This window comes from Lineus longissimus, chromosome 10, assembly GCF_910592395.1.
Source record: "Lineus longissimus chromosome 10, tnLinLong1.2, whole genome shotgun sequence".
Lineage (NCBI taxonomy): Eukaryota > Metazoa > Nemertea > Pilidiophora > Heteronemertea > Lineidae > Lineus > Lineus longissimus.
In genome coordinates this window covers 3065800-3082851 of record NC_088317.1, presented here as the reverse complement: position 1 = coordinate 3082851, position 17052 = coordinate 3065800, and the positions used below count along the sequence as shown (strand labels likewise).

Here is a 17052-nt window from a genome sequence, read left to right as displayed (position 1 = left end):
ATTGTAGACTAAAGGTGCTCTACTTTTGGTGGTGTAGACCCAATACAAATAATGATTGCAATTCATATTTTGTAAAAGGCTATTGACAAAAAGCCTATGCAAATATACCGCCTCAGGTTCATTCATCAAATAATACATGCGTGTTTTATTTATGGCCGGGTCTATTTGGCAAGCCGCTCGCCGAACAGGCATCTTTTTTGTCCTGTTTGGAGAGCCGCTTGCCAAACAGCACTAAAAAGCCACCTGTTTGGCGAGCTGGAGACTTTACTTTAATATTAATGAGTTCGGCTCTCCATTCAGGACAAGAAAAAGTCGCTGTTTGGTAAGCCGGGCTTGCCAAGTAGTCACTTCCTTTATTATTTATGGACTCTTGCGCGCGCAGTCGCGTAGCTGACCTTATAGCTCTGCTTGGTCAATTTCGCACCTGGACAACATGTTGCCCAACATGTTGTCAGTGTGTACAGAGCTTTACTCACTCACCCAAAGCGCGATAGCGGTGACGCAAACGCATGAGAGCCAGGATGTTAATACATGGGCCTTGAGTCACATGTAGGTACTCCGCGTGTTGTCTGTAAATACAGACGATACTCCGTAGGCTTTGGCCTACTCGGTAGTTTCGATCACCGCTAGATGTTAAATGTTTCTAAGGGAACTAGCTTGAACTTGCAAACTCTTTATTCATGTTTGTAGGCCATCAGCCCATGGTGAAAACATGTATCAACCATTTCCGGGAACCATCTAGCCTGTAATGACCTTATTTTGAATAAACCTCATACACCAAGCATCATTTCGAACACTGTCATCTTTTGCATGAATACCACGAGAAAGCCTTGTGACTACAGTTTCCGCTGTATATATAGGCTATCTATACATGTAAGTAAAAAGACACAAAATAGGCTACACAAGAATATCTCCCAAACCACAAGGGCTAAATGTACGCATTTCATGTTTTACAAGTTATCGATAAATATGTTGCCTCTATTTTTTATAACTGGTAATTGACGTATTACTTTTTGATTTATAACTGATTATTAACCGCAGGACATGTACATGATCACCATTCTCGTAGTTATACACATAACCATCAGGTGGCTCTGTCATTCCCGCCATTGATCGCGGTGTAGCGTCACTCTCACACGTGGTCTTGAGTGTGCATGCTAATACAGCGCAGCTAGCGATGGCAGCATAGGCTACACTCGATATTGAGACATTACGAGGTAAGATTTGTTCTGTTCCATTGTGTGTAATATGCGCATGCAACGTAGCCTACTTTTGATGTTTAGCCTATTATATTCTTGTTGCTTTCTGTCTGATCACCGATGTCGGTCATGCCGACTGCTTACCGGCAGTGAATATGTCAGTCCTAAAGTCTCCTCCTTCCAGTCAGTGGAGAGATTCTGTAGCCTATACAGTACAGGCTACAGTATAGCCTGTAGGCTACAGTACAGCTTTTTTAGCTTTATGCTCGATAAGACCTTCGAGACCGAAATACCGGCCCAGGGGATTCTGTCCCATAGAAGGGGTATGCACACCCGTACGGCTTTCCTCCATGTTATTTCTATCCCCAGGTTTCTGAACAAAAGCAGCGTGCCTGGGCGTTATTAATATACATGTATATGTAGACCTTAAGCCACCATTCAGCAGTAGAGCTCTGCTTTGCAAAAGCCCTTGGGATTGCTAAACCAATCTGCTGATAGGCCTACCAAACTCACAACAGTGGTACCGAGGAAAGCTCTCTAGATCGGTTAGGAACCATGTACTATATAACCTCTCTATTAAGGACACCCTTGGTACCGACAAGTGCTGTCCTTAATAGAGAGGTGTCCTGATTAGAGAGGTCAAATTGAATGGAAACAAACACTTTGGGACAATACTAGTGTCCTGAATAGAGAGGTTGTCCTTAATAGAGAGGTGTCCGCTAAGGGAGGTTCCACTGTACTATACTATTATAGGCTATACAATCATCCGTCAGAATACAATACGCCTGGGGCCCGGAACTTTTTTTCCAGGAGGACATTTTCTACTTCTACATCGGGTGCAGACTGATTTGGCAACAAAAACAAGGCAACCACTACATACACCCGATATTCACATATACATGTATGTGTAGAGTGTTTTTGGTACTTGGTTTATGTATGTATATCAGATCGTGTTTCCCACCTGTCTAATGTTACCATTTTTTATGCACACTATCGATAATTACCGGGAACAGCCTGAACTTATAAATCAACTAATCTGGGTATACATGCACATCCGTGTCCCGGCTGACAAATTGGTGCTAATTCTTGTCTACGTGACAACACTGTGCAGGTCGTCAAAAAGCCCCTGTTCAGCCTAATAGAGTAATCACCCTTGGGTCTTTTATGGTGTACTTTTCATCAAAAGTATAAATTTACAAGTTATCAATGTTAAGGTGAATATTTTTTATTTATTTATTATTAAAATATGACAAATGGAACATGTCAAAACACATACTAGTTAGCTAATTCTGAAAACAATGGTTACTGAGGGTTTAACTCTTTCACTATAAGGTCATTGTTATATTACTCAAGTGTGTTCAGACAAGTTGGATACGCTTGATTGGCAAGTGTAATTAGTATAAGTCTTTCAATCAGAAACGTGTTTGATTGTATTATGTCTCCTTGGTGATTTTGTGTTGTTATAGTGTTCACGGTCCAGACTGGCAACACACATATTTGGACTCGCCAATCTGTATTTGTGACTGTAACTATCCATTATATAAATGCTGTATTTGGAAGAATTTGGAATATACAAGAATAAAGGATCTCCATCTTCAAGTTGTTTTTGAAGCTAGTCTTTCCCCAATAATATTTGTTTACTCTAAGGTTCAGCTAAGCTTTCCCTGCAAAAGCCCAGTCATGGAATAACTAAACCAACCTTCTCATGCACTATCCTTACTAAAGACACGACATTGGTACATACGGGAAGCGTGGTAACCCTCATCTAGAACCTCATGACCTTAACTCCCCGCATGCCTAATGTTGTCCTAATTGCCCTATTTAAGTTGAACTGAAGATGTACTTATTGCCATGGAGGACATTCTACAGATATAATTCGTGTGTTTCCTGCCATTGATACTTCAGATGACTTCTTCCAATTCTGCGCACCATAGCAATGGAAAGGCAGAAATATATATCAGCAAGGAAACAGATCCCTTAGAGTCTAAAAATGGCGGTGCGGTGGCAACGGAGGTCAAGATCAAAGATGAAGGTCATACTGATGTGGAGGCCCTCGACGGGGGCTACGCATGGGTGATCGTCTTCGCCTCATTTTGGATCCAGTTTCTGATCTCATTACCGATGGTATATGGCGTACTGTACGTCGAACTGTTGGAGGCGTTCGAGAGCAGCAACGCGGATACTGCCTGGCCTGGTTCGATTGCAACTGGCCTTGCCCTCGGTCTTGGTAGGTTATCCCAAAACATCGTGGTTACAATGTAACTCTGTTCACAGTGTATGGAGCACTGTGCCTCGTTCTTGCGGCAGCGATAACCATTACCGCTTGTGGTTGGTACAAAATTTTGAGGCAGTCAAAATCACTTTTCGATGTTTTATTTGAGCTGTTTAGATTAGACGTTGATGCCGCACTATCGGTATTGGTTGACTCACCAAACACCACTTGGCCTGGGTGGGGCAGTCATTACGGCCAAAACCTTTGCTGCTGCCTCGATATCGGCCTAGATTGTCGCTCTACCCTCGCAGTATTGGTGAGACAAACAATGAACACCCAGTGATTTGAAAACATTTCGACCACTTTTTCATATGAATGTTATCAAAAACACATTACTTTGGAGTAATATGTTTTTGATGTGTATTATGTATTATATTCTTTAGGACCCCTGGCGAGTGTCTTATGTAATAAGTTTGGCCACCGTGCGACGTGTATAGCGGGAGGAGTCTTCACAGCTGTCGGCGTATTCTCCAGTGCCTTCGTCAACAATATCTACTTGCTCAACCTGACGTATGGTGTTCTAGCAGGTACTGTTCCACTTCAGCCTCGACAACGAACTTATGACAAAATCCCTTGAACTGAAATCAGCATGATGTCCCTGATTACTTTCCCTCCATTTCATCTCCAAAGTACTAAATGTATACTCGGGGTCTGGTTGTTTAAAACATATTTTTGGTCACTAACCTTGGCGTTATCTACGTGTATTTCTGTTGGGCTCGTGGCACGCTTATATATTTCGGTCAGCTCCTTTTTCTTTTTCTATTTGCAGGTACAGGAATGGCCATGGCCTACGTTCCCGGTGTGGTCATGGTAGGATTTTACTTCGACAAGAAGAAGGGTCTTGCGAACGGGCTGGCAGTCACAGGTGTTGGTGTGGCCGGCATTGTGATCCCGTCTCTTATGACATATCTCATCAATGTTCTCGGGTGGAGAGGCTGTCTCATAATCATGGGGGGTATTGCATTGAACATTTGTGTGATGGGTGCGCTCCTCCGGCCGCTTCCGAAGCGATTCATCACAGCGGGAGCAGAGCAAGAGGATAAAATCTGTGAGATCTCGTTGCTGAAAGACTGGCGACTCCTGGTGTTCATTTTGGTTGACTTTTTATGGAATATTGGGGGTGTGACTTGGGTCACCCTGGTCGTGGACCACGCTATAGTCGAAGGATTTGGGAAGGAAGAATCCGCTCTGTTGGCCACGGTCGATGGGATCGGAGGGGTACTTGGGAAACTTACCATAGCATTTCTCTCAAAACATCTGTGCTGTAATCGTCTGTTGATCTTCGCCACAGCAATATTTTTTTCAGGTGTACCCTCGTTTCTGGTCTCAATAGACACCTCCTATGCCGCCTTGGTGTGTTACTGTGCACTTTACGGGTTTTCTTTTGGTGTTCAGTTAGGATTACTACCTGTGATAATTCTCGAACTGTTCGGATTACGTCGACTGACCAGCGCGTTCGGCTACGCGATGGTGGGTGATGGTATTGGCGCTCTCATTGGACCACCAATTGGAGGTAGAGTAAAATTATCCACGATGCTGTACATGGCAGGGGAAAATGAAGCAACAAGCTGAAGAGGTTGTGCCTGGGAGGCAGATGGAATCATGGAATTTATAACCAAAACTGCTCCAGAACCAAAACAAACACTTCATAGATTTAGTCACCGTACACTCCCGAATTATTTTACTTTGAGCACGAACTTCTTGGAGGACTGATCATGCTCTGCCAGGTTGGCAGGTTTGCTGTTGGCCCCAACCTTACCTTGTTGGGTCAGTGCCCTTTCTGGTTCGCCAGTGAGCTCAAATGATCAGCGCTAATCAATTGCTTTGGAAAGATGCTCTATATACTGTAGGCCTATACCATTTGATACATTCCTAATCCGTTTTTCGTTCTCTTTCTACAGGTTTTGTCTTCGATGTAACCAAGTCGTATACCTTGTCCTTCGTATTCGGCGGTCTGACGTGCGTGGCGTCAGCAGGTCTTGTGATGGTTCTGTTCATCTCAGTCAAGTGTAGAAAAACTCCCGTGGTGGTAGATGAGATTGTGTTGGAACAGGAGGAAGAGGCAAAGGATCTGGTTACATGAAGCTACGACGTGAAGTGGCAGTGTCCTGGGTCCGGTCGTTGGCGTCTGGGTCCGTGGTACCTTGGACACCAATGTTTTCTGTCCCCTCATTTTGTAATATTCGGAATGAGCTGATATGAAACACTGGTTAGTCAGGATTACAGTTTTTTAAAGGTGGTTCGTCCCTTGGATCTGGTTGGTGAATTCTGGGCAGAGTTGGTAGTACGGGTAGCAGTCGAGGATATCTCCTCACAGAACATTGACTTTGTGATTCCTATTTTACGATGACTTTCAGCAGAGAGAATAACTTTTGTGAATAAAATTCCTTTTAACGAATGCGTTTTAGCAATAACGAATTTTGAAAAGGTTTTAAAAAGTACATGTACCAATGGAATGACTTAAATGACTCTTTTTAAAATGGCTGGAGACCTGAAAACATCTTTAGCCAATTGTTTGGATTTCATCGTATTTTTGTGTTGTCACTGTCGAACTTCAAAGCGGGACAATAGGCAGGAGTCAGGTCGCCTTGGTTACATAACACGAAGTCGCTGATTGGCGTCTACTACAAGTATCACTCTTTTACCACGAGGGTCGCTTAGTCACACTAGACCCTACAGTTCCCTTGATATGTATATTGGTCACCTGACGACAACCTTTACCTATAACTATTTCCTGTTGTCCCCTTAATGAAATTCCGTGTAATAAGGCCATTACTTATTGAGGAGACAATCTTCATATTCTTATTTACATGCACATACTTGCAATATTATCTCTACAATTTTAAAGGCTTCAGGGTCACTTTATGTATGGTACCGACATGATTAAACCTGCTTGCCATTGTAAACTCTCGTTTTTATTTTTTCCTGGAAGTTATTCCCTTCAAATCTTTTAACCAATACTTTTACACTGACCGGGTTATTTCGACGACTGTGGTGTACCGAAAAGCGGATGGCCTACCGATACGAATTTTTGCCAGTTTTATGGTACATATGTAGGCTATACATTAAAATGTAACGTCCGTGTACGTAATTGTTTCGAGTAGAATTGGAAAAGAATAGCGCGGGGGATAGCTTCCAGAACTTTAACTTAGAACGATCTCAAAGAATTGAAATTAGTTTCACATTTGAGGTCGATCGATGTTGAGCGCCCTAGAACACTGGTGGTCAGCTACCGAAATATATCTCCGTTGCCAAAATAAAATCAATGAATTTAATTACCGCTGGAGTTTACCAAAAATCGATGAAGGGTGTCCTAGTCGTTTCATCGCAACGTGTCCGGATCCATCGGACATCGGTGTATGCATAATAACTGCCAATAATGGGTAAAGTTGATATTTCAAGCGATGTGGACGAGCATCCACACGAAGGCCTCTTATCGTGCACTTTCGCCAGTCACAATGAATCACGTGACCTGAGGCAGCCATGACACCAAACATGGCCGCCGTTTCTGTCCTCCGTAGAGCAATTGCGATTGTTTTTATTGGAATCGGTATGGATATTTCTTCATCTTTGTTTTTCTTTGACAGGTCATGAAATAAGAACAACATCGCCATCAGTAAGGTTCATACCGTTTTTCTGTAATTCAGTAGATTCTTATTGGTTATTCGCCCCTAATATGCACTGCAGCAGTATGTGTACACGCGTGCAGTGGTATACTGTGGAAGAAGACCGAGTCCATTGATCTTAGTATTTTTTCATGCAGTTATGTCAGTACTTGTCCGAATTTAATAACAAAGGATGTGGCCATTGGACTGTTCTTCCTGTATGTCACCCGGGGTACGTCACCGTATGCTTGTGACACGCTTGTCAAATCTTCACCTCATTCCAGGCGTACATGTGGTGGCAGAGAAAAACACTCGACGGTACTTTCACGTTGACGGAATATGTCTTGGACACAACCTGGAGACACTCAACGACCTCTCCATCATCGAATGTCAACAAGCATGCGACAAGACAAACGAGTGTTATGGCGTCTTGTTTTCCCGGACTATTGGTCATGTGGGTTCCGCGGGTCACGTGACTTCCGCTTGCATCATGAAAACTGATGAGTGCAGAGGAGAAAACACGAGACAGTTTGAGATGTATGTCAAGAGGAAGGAGGATCGGCATAAACAGGAAAAGGACGTTTCGGCGAAGAAGAAGTCCTCCGTAGTAGGTGGACTCAACATCACTGGGATCAGTCGCTATTTATACACGGGCAACTCCAATCACCTGCTGAAGACTACCGTCCTCAAGAAAACAAAACAATATTACAGTGCCGAGGAAAAAGATGAGTTTGAAGTCGGACTAGGGCACACAATAGAAAACCTTTACGTCTACCTCAGATTTGAAATGATTGAGACGAGGGGAAAGCACTATAATATCATCGGGGGGATACAGCTGGCCGAGACTTTAGTAGGTGAAAAGGCCCTGAAGGAGTTGTACAAATGGGGTGATGAGGCTGGTGAAAAGTTGAAACTATACAGCGGGAAATGTATGACGTCAGAGAATCACATGTCGTCATGCGTCACATATGTTTGGTTGAAGAAAACAAATGTGGAGTCGGACATGGTTGGGATCAAGGTCACTGGGTCATCGGCCTCCATTTTGGATGCGGCGGAAGTTGCCTTGTATTCGTACGGTGATGTCATGCATGCACATTGTAAGATAGTTTCTAATAGTATGTGTTGGACAGACAAGTGGGAGGAAAAGTCAGTCTGTTACTTGCAGTTTTGCTTTAAACACAAAGGTAAGATGTTGTTGCAGTTATGACGTTATATTTGCGTTCATGCTGTTCATCCAAGTTGGGGGAGAGGGGGGGGGACGTTGCGCAACCTCTCTAATGTCCTTTCTCCTTGACCTTGCAGCTAGTCCGATGACGTTTCGCACAGAAGACAACAAAGTTAAGAAAGTTGGCGAAAGCTGTCCCGCAGGAACGGTGGAGAGGGAGAATGATTGGTGCAGTGGTAAGGGATCATTTCGAAATTATAGCTTGATGCCCGATGAGAGATGATGAATGATATGTTCATCTGGGGGAGGGGTTATAGCCATTTCTCTGCCAACGTTTCGGGGTGTTCAAACTTCTGACATCCTGATGCCATTCTTTTCGTTAACTTTTTCATCTCTCAAGGCATCAATCACTTTTGAGGCGATCCCTAGGTAAAAGGAAGGTTTCAACATACGATGGCACTCAAGGACATTGCAGAAAAAGCTTTTTTGTCGAGAAGTAACGTACAGTCCTGCTGGAGGCCATTTCTCAATGGAAAACCAACAGATATTGAACCTTATAGTTTTTCCTTCAACCTTTCCGACCAGAAGAGCATTCATTTTAGAACATTGTCGCGTTGTTGATAAAAATGATCATGGTAAACTCCCGACTGAGGCAGTTCATTTGTCATTCTGTTTATACTTCCCTCATGCTGATTTCGAAGAGCTATTGTCTTTGCTGTTGTTTTAAACACACATGTACATGGTACATTAAAGTACCATATGTCGATATGATGTCCAACTCATCCTTTAATTGCAGTTGTCAACGTGCCTGAACTGGACAAGGAAAGTAAGAAAGCAGCGCAAATATTACATTGCAGTAAAATCTCACTTAAAGGGACACTATAGGCAGCTGCTGGGTAGGCAAGATAAAGTTACACAATGTCGGCAATAGGGGTCTCTCCCATCTCACATCACGTCAAGACTATTCATGCTTGTACAACGTATACATGAAGAGCTGAATCTAACATGACCCATTGCCCTTACTGCGCATATGAGTCACCCGAAGATGGCCAATTTAACCCCACCGCTCCTGCCTATAGCCCCCCTTTAAGGAAACCCCTAGACTGACAGGTGCTATCGGTGATAGAGAAGTGTCTCATTAAGGGAGGTTCCACTGCATGTATTACCAACAACATGTCGGTGATCTGTCGGCAAAAACCCATTACTTTTGAAGTATTGGTTTTTTTGCTCGTACATGTAGATATATATAGTCCTCGACATAACAGTCTTATTCAGTTGAAATGAGGTCGATTACATGCACAGCCCAACTGCTTTATACTGTTGATGCAGTGCATTCAATATGCACACCGACGTAGTCTCTCATGATCTCTCGGAAGTGTATTCTTGTTATATAACAACACAACAGTTTCTTCTATTCATTTTTCTATTAAAGTTCAATTTCTGTCTTCTTCCAGTGAAACACAAATACGAAAAGAAAGGTGAGAACGCGAATTTCTTCCTTGAGGAACACTGATCACGTGAGAACACTGGTCACGTGGGGAACACTGCTCGGACTTGAACACTGTTCATGCGGGCACACTGATAGGAATTCTTGCCCCACTGTCTTCGGTATCATCACTTTTATCATACAAGCCAGTGCTGGGAGGATGATTCATTGCCTCTCTTGGTGAAGGACAACCCCTCCAAACTCGGCTGACATTTTTCGACCTTTCGACTGATAAACGTCCCTGTTGTATAAGCATATTTTTCACGTGGCCAGACTGAATCGGAAATGCGCCAGCTGATGATGTTTCTAGACCGTTCCCGGGCATCGAAAGCTGTATATGAGAGCAAAGATCGATCGTAGATATCCAGAATCAGATAGAGCTGTGCCCTCATGATCAATTACATACATCACATGCTATAAATTCCGATTTCTCATCCCATTTACAATACAAAGTAGGTTATTGACCGAATTAGGCCTACATGATGTAGTCGCATGCCTTATATGATTCAAGGTCTCGTTTGTTCGTGCATATTGTTGATGTGTTATTGTTTTACTATAAAGACGTGATGAAATTTGGCATGTTTTATTGTTTATACCAAAGAACGACAATATAGTTGAAAATAATACTGATTGCGTTTCAAAGTAATGAGAAAAACTTCAAATTTCTTTGAACAATAACAAATACGATTCTTAACGTTTCAGTTCTCAATTTATTCAAGGTTCCTCCTTATATTTACTGGACTAGTCTATGCCGGGTCACAAGCACTCGGCTCTTGATAGCAGCGCGATTCCTAATCCTTTTTTCTCCTCTACTTTCAGTTGAAATGAGTAAGTATCGTTCAATAATACTAAGTAAATGTGCGTGTGTGTGTAAGGACAATTGATCATACCAAAACGTTGTTACAACAAAAATGGAATTGATTTCACCAAGCAACCAAACTGAACGTCGCAGCTAAGGTCCGGCACGTTTGCACGGTTAAAAATCCGTTTTGTCAACGCACGCGGCAAAACCACGTTTATGCTGCACTGTTGCATATTTAGAAGCGTTTGTCAAACGCATGCGTCGACAAAATGGCGAATGAACGGAACGTCGCTGTGATTCTGCAATTATCTGCCTGTATTGGGAGTTCTGTCATCTTGATAAAAAAATACCCCGCCCTGTTGGCGATGCGGGAACGGGGAAAGTATGAAGCGGCCTTAGGAAAAGGGAATGTCAGACCAAACATTTCTTTCCGCAATACGATCCCGTATGCTTATTCGATGATATGAATACAACAATTAAAGGGACCCTGGATTGTTATCTTAGAATAACATTGAATAACATTCGCTAATGACCAGCTGCTAATTTAACACGCTTAGCCATATCAATATGGCCAACGAGATAAATATTTAAACCGTTGCTTAGTTACCGAAGCGATCTTCAATAACGTATATTATTATCACCGCTACTGTACACCACTTCATCATTGATTTATCTGAGTCTGTCTCGTGGCACACTGTGTGGGATGATGCATCGCCAAGCCACCGCTTTATATTCAGTGTCGCCTTCCAATGGCAAATGAAGGAACTAAAAAAGCGTTGTCCGCAGGCAGACGGACGATTGTGCTTTAGTGGACATCAGACAAAACAACCAACTGGATATTAAAATGATGAAGAGAAGAAATTGTGTCAGACACCAGAAACCGTGGTGGCTGGAATGATGATGAGTCGTTGGAAAACACAAGTCGGACATATGAAGTTGGTTTTGTAGGACGTGACATCTCCCCGTAACTTTTGACAACAATTTGTCATGAAGACACACGAACCAAAAAAGTCGAAGCGATCGTGTGCTAATCTGCATCACCTCTTTTAACCAAGTACTTTCTTTGCAGGTATCACAAAAGGTAAGAACATTTTAAAGGGTATTGCGATGAACTATGAAGCTGGATGCAGTCTGATCGAGATTTTTAATACCGGGAGTCCAGGAAGTTTACTTAGGTTACGGACTTTTGTAATTCTTTGTCCAACTATTTTTTGGCAACATTGCAAGTTAGGAAATCGTGTGGCAGCGCAGTCCTCGAATCGATGCTTCCCTAGTTTTGCCCCAAGCGACCCCTCCCCAGCTTTACTTTAGTTTTCTTGATTAAGGTCGTATCAAGATTGATGGTACCAGAGTGAGTGAAGTGAATGGACGATGTCTGGAAGGCAGCGAAAAGAGACACATTTACGACACATGGTGTACCAGTACGTAGTGTGAAGTTACTCCTCCATACGCCAGTGATCATCCCGAAGGTGTCATGACGCGCATCGTAATCCATTAGAGACATAACCGCTAAGGCCTGTTGCATCTGGTTTTATTTCTCAGTTCTTCCCTGTATTTGATAACCAATGCACAAAAATAAAAGCATTGTCGACGGCTATAGAATAAGGTTTTGTAATACAAACCCTCATAAATGCATCCTGAAAATAACGTACGTGTACCCACTGATAATTCAGCAAGACATTCTATTTCAGTCACAAGTCGGGGAAAACTTGAAAAAGCGCGTAGGTACAAGACGGTAGTGTCGTAGTCTAACATGACCCCCTGGAAAACATCCTCTTCCCCGTTGTGCCTTTGTCGTGACAAAAAGTCCTTGGGCACAACCTACGACGAGTTGTCCAAAGAAGAGCCAATCTTTAGCATTTCAATGGTATGGCCTCCCTCACATACTTGTAAGCTGTTAAAACGAAGTTCGATACGGCGTAGTGGAGTCCACAACGTGAGGGTCTTGATGATTTCACCTGGAGGGAGCAATGAGATGTCATGGCGGGTAGTACAGCATATACGATGTATTTTACTTCATCAACATTTCAGTTCAGCGAATTACTGGGAAAAGAGGAACGCGTATGTATACCTATCTATTTATCACTTGTCCTCCAGCGGTTTCGGTATTCTTTCACGATAGAACGACACCCATTCTACGGTGCACACTGCGCAGAGCCCGATTGTGCCGATAGCAAGGTTCGGTACACGTCAAATTCCTAGTATCGAGTTAGGATTTAACATATATAGTAGCCTAGACAGTTTCAAAATTAAGGGGTTGTCCTTTAGATTGGTCGTCGATCACCCAGTCCCGGGGAAACAATCCCTATCTATAAGATTTACAGTGTACTCTGACTGCGTAACGGACAATGATCTGTCTCAGTTCGAATGCGAAAATGACACAATTGTACGGCAAGCGCGGTTCCTTTTTTAGCTTTCATAGAATCGTTCTAATGATTGGTTTTCTTCCTTAGCCAATATTCAGATCAAGGACAACGCCATCAAGAAGTTTGACAAGAAATGCCCGGATGGGACAATTGACTTGAAGAATGATTGGTGTCGCCGTAAGTGTCGTCTGCTTTTGCGACTTGTCTTCAACTTTGGATGCCCTAGACGCCATCTTTGGTGTGTCCGAATGAAACGAATTAGATACAACTTTCGGGACATTGAAATTATCGCACGTGCCTTTTTATAGTGGCAGGTCCTCGGGTTTTGACACTTTCACGTCCACGGCTGGGGCCAGAACCAGACAGTCCAAGTCTGGTTTCGGCATGGCACGTCACTAGATTTTCTGTCTCTGAGGATAAAGTGTCGTCAGGTCGCCGACCACATGTTGATGTACGTGTCTTAGGACATGTTTGTACGTGGATGTGTCAGACAGTGAAAGACAGGGACAGAACAAAAATGATACGACCTTAATGAAACAGTTGTAGGTAGGCGACACTGACACTAAAAGTAGTGTAACCAACTGTCTGGGACACCAGATTGTTCTTGACTTTATTCACCTGCATTCATGGTCGGGTCTCCGATAGTCCGCCGAAGCTAACGAAATGAGCTCACATTTGAGGGGTGGGCTTTTCGATCAAGGTCTCCGATTGATCCAATTAGCATGTTTCGTTCAAAGACATCATGAGTGAACCCCATTTTGTTTCCTTTTCGGCAACAGTTGAGGACGTGGAGATGTTGAGGGATTTCTGTAAGTTATCCGGCGAAATCATTTGTTAATTGAGTTGGTAAGCCGTTGTCCTCTTGAATAGTGAGGCCACTTGATGCATAGCAATCAGATACCCTGGTTTCGAAACTTGTTAGTTGTGTAATCCGATAGCCATGACTGTCGCTATCTGTATCAAAATTATCAGGCGAAGACAGATCAAAAGTCTAGCACGGAGAAGTCACCACCTGAGACAAAGAGACGTCTCAATCTAGAGAAGACACAACCTGAGACAATAGACGTCTTAATCTAAAGACATCACAACCCGAGACAAGGGGACGCTTGATCTAAGTAGAGTCAGAGTTACGATAAAATCAGCAGAAATTTCTATCTGCATTTTATCGAGGACTTTAAATCGACTAACACTGTCTCCGTGAGTCTCTGTTGTGCTGAGTTTTTACAAATTGCAAGGGCCAGTGTCACCAAATCAGTTTATTTCGTTTCAGTCTTTAAAGAGTATAACTTAGAAGGTCAGTGTGCTACACAACAGCAGTGTCATTCTTGACAATCTTCGAAATTTGTATAGTATCACGATAAGACCTTCCTTATTGAGAGCTTGAGGAGTTCTCGAAACAAGTGCAAGGCGAGATGCGCTGAAGACGACATATCATATTGGCTGATAGCGGGTTTGCCTCACACAGATTCCCGGACTAAAAGAATGCCCAAACACACACACCTTGTAGAGAATTTCATTCTCTCTATTTCCTTCTTTTAGTACTGATCAATAAGAAGACAGTCCACAAAGAGATCAAAGTTCAGGCTAAAGGTTTGTAAAGTCTTGTAAAGAAATGCAGCGAAGACGGTAGAGAGGTACCAGAGCCGGTACGGCAAAGCGGTCGTGGTCTAACTCCTCACGACCAATAGTTAGCAATCACTCTATCGACCCAGCTGGTGACGCAGATAATTGCAATTTCGGGACGGAAAATGTACCCATTTGGTGTCTCCATCATGGTAGTGTCTGTCCTCGAATTCGGATAAGATGTGCCTCTTGTTAGAGACGTCAGGTGAGAGGAGACACATCTTGACTTCCAGACACTCGGCATCAAATTGTTGAGAGAAACCAACCTCATGAGCACCGTCTCGTACTTACTGTCATGTCACAACTACATTTATTCCTACTTCTATGGGTGTATTTCCAGAGGTGCGGAGATTTGAGGTTATCAACGGGCATCTGACGATGATTGAGGGAAAATGTCCTAAAGGTTCGATAGTGAACGGGGAATTGTGTCAAGGTACGTATCTCGCATATCTAAAACACTAGTCACCACATTTCTGTCTTGGGATAGAATGTGACGTTATCCTGGCTATGCAGTATTACCTAAGAAATGTCCGCTCGCAAATTTAGTGTGGCATTGTACGTGTCTTGGCTCCCAAACTGTCTTCAGTTTGCTGTCTGTACAGTCATGATGTGACATTGTCCTCACGGAACGGTTTGTCCTCTCGGCGGCACGGTCGTGGATCCGTTGGAGAACTTGTCTTTGCGACTGTCATTGGCTGGCGTTGTTCCCCGGGGCAGTTTCACAACCGGTCTCGCGGTGCTCCCAAGCCCGTCTCGAAGATGACAATATTGTCATCAGTGAGTGTTTGTTCCCAATATTTCTCAGCAAGCTAGTTGGCCAGCAAAGGTCTCTGCGAGATGGTTATATATGACCGTTTGGTTGTCCTGTCTCCGAAACGCTCCTCATGGAGTAATACTTATTCAAATATGATTGTCTTGTATCATGGTTGGCCTCATACACCATACATTTTTCACCCTATCTCTTTTCTTTTTTAGTGATAGAAGCACACAAACTGGAAGACGGGAGTAAGTATAAGACTAGCCACCAGAGTGTATCTATGGACATTGTCTGATACGACTTCGGTAGCACAACGTCTTGGTAGTGAAGGACAATCGAGTCCGGGTGTAACGGGACGAGGGGCGTCCATAAAGTACGTACGCACCGAGCAGGAAGGGCGTTGGTGCCAGAGCATACGATGTGAGTACAGGGGGAGGAGGTCTATCCCAAAGCGTCAGCCGCAGAGACATTCTTTTCGCGCCGAGCGCCTTGTCTTTCCAGTGAGTGTCGTCAGTGAAAATCGGTGGTTTGGTGCGTACGTGCAATATGGACGCCCGCCATACTTCGCATCGGGGCGTCGGAAGTCAATAAAGCTTTGGCTAGATCCTCATGGTGCTGCAAACAGAGGTCTTCAGACATTCAGCCGTAACAGTCACATCCTAGTATGTTACCTTGAGATTTTTCTGCTCCTGGCAGGACTTTTGAGACCAAATTCCAGTTGTTCAGCCGGCGTTGGAGACAAACGCCAGCCTTGGCCCAACCAAGCGCTATCTCCTTCAGAATTTGATTTACTAGTTGCGTAAGGACGTAATGCCAACGACACTGCTTACACCGATAGGGCAGGCTTTTGAAACGAAAGCGCAGCGAGACCCCTGGAACAATCTGTCTCTGAATGTAGTCATTCTCCTTTCAGTCAGAGAACTATTGCAACTGGAGAACACTCGGGCCAGGGATCCACCATCACTACCATAGAGGACGTTCTATAAACAGTGTCACAACCTGACAAGCATTGAATATGGTCATTTTTGAGATGAAGTTTAAGAGGAGAGTTTTGTGTCCTCGTGTTCCATGGGCAAAGCCACATCCCGACTATGGAGTGAATGTGTGGATGTGACAGAGGGGAGGTTGGTGTCCTACGTGTTCCATGGACAAAACCACATCCTGGTCATGGAGTGAATGTGTTGATGTGACATTTTCAGTAATCTATCCTTGGCTATAGTACACATTGGAAAACGAGGGCAGATATTAAAGAGACCTGCCTTCAATGCCTCACAAGCCATCTCGTAACATTGTCTCGACCAGACAGGGACCACATTGGTGGAAAAATCGTGAATTATGAGATGATATATTACAGAGAAAGTTTTGTGGCCAGGATTCCATGGACAAAGTGGAGTCAATGTCAGGACAGAGACGGAGACAAGATCTGAGCATTTCAAATGGGGACAGTTTGGCATCCTTGGGATTCCATGGACATAGTCACATCCTAGCAATACTGGAGTAAATGTCAGGATGTGACAGTGACAAGATCTGAGCATTTCAAATGGGGACAGTTTGGCATCCTTGGGATTCCATGGACATAGTCACATCCTAGCAATACTGGAGTAAATGACAGGATGTGACAACTAGGGCCAGGTACCCACCAACTATCCAGCTCATAGTTGTTAAGCGATGCATTCTAGTTAAAGTCAATGGGCCACTTATGGGTCCACAAACATTAGAACAATGTGTATTCTTTAACAAATATATTTATTATCTTAAATAATTTAAATTCATGATT

At 43.4% G+C, this 17052-nt stretch overlaps 1 protein-coding gene across 1 annotated transcript; it reads left to right on the top strand.

The window, feature by feature from the left end:
* The first annotated feature begins 1130 nt into the window (after positions 1-1130).
* LOC135494414 (monocarboxylate transporter 14-like) lies at positions 1131-6368 on the top strand. Its single transcript, XM_064782362.1, has 5 exons — positions 1131-1217; positions 3105-3426; positions 3855-3998; positions 4241-4984; positions 5373-6368. Exons 2-5 carry the CDS (start codon positions 3105-3107, stop codon positions 5552-5554), a joined length of 1392 nt encoding a protein of 463 aa, XP_064638432.1. The 5' UTR covers positions 1131-1217; the 3' UTR covers positions 5555-6368.
* Positions 6369-17052: the final 10684 nt, after the last annotated feature.

Excerpts from the sequence above, each read along its gene's own strand:
- LOC135494414 (XM_064782362.1), top strand. The coding sequence starts at position 3,105 with ATGACTTCTTCCAATTCTGCGCACCATAGCAATGGAAAGGCAGAAATA. Across the intron at positions 3,427-3,854 it reads TGGCCTTGCCCTCGGTCTTG|GACCCCTGGCGAGTGTCTTA; the intron begins GTAGGTTATCCC and ends TATATTCTTTAG. Across the intron at positions 4,985-5,372 it reads CATTGGACCACCAATTGGAG|GTTTTGTCTTCGATGTAACC; the intron begins GTAGAGTAAAAT and ends CTCTTTCTACAG.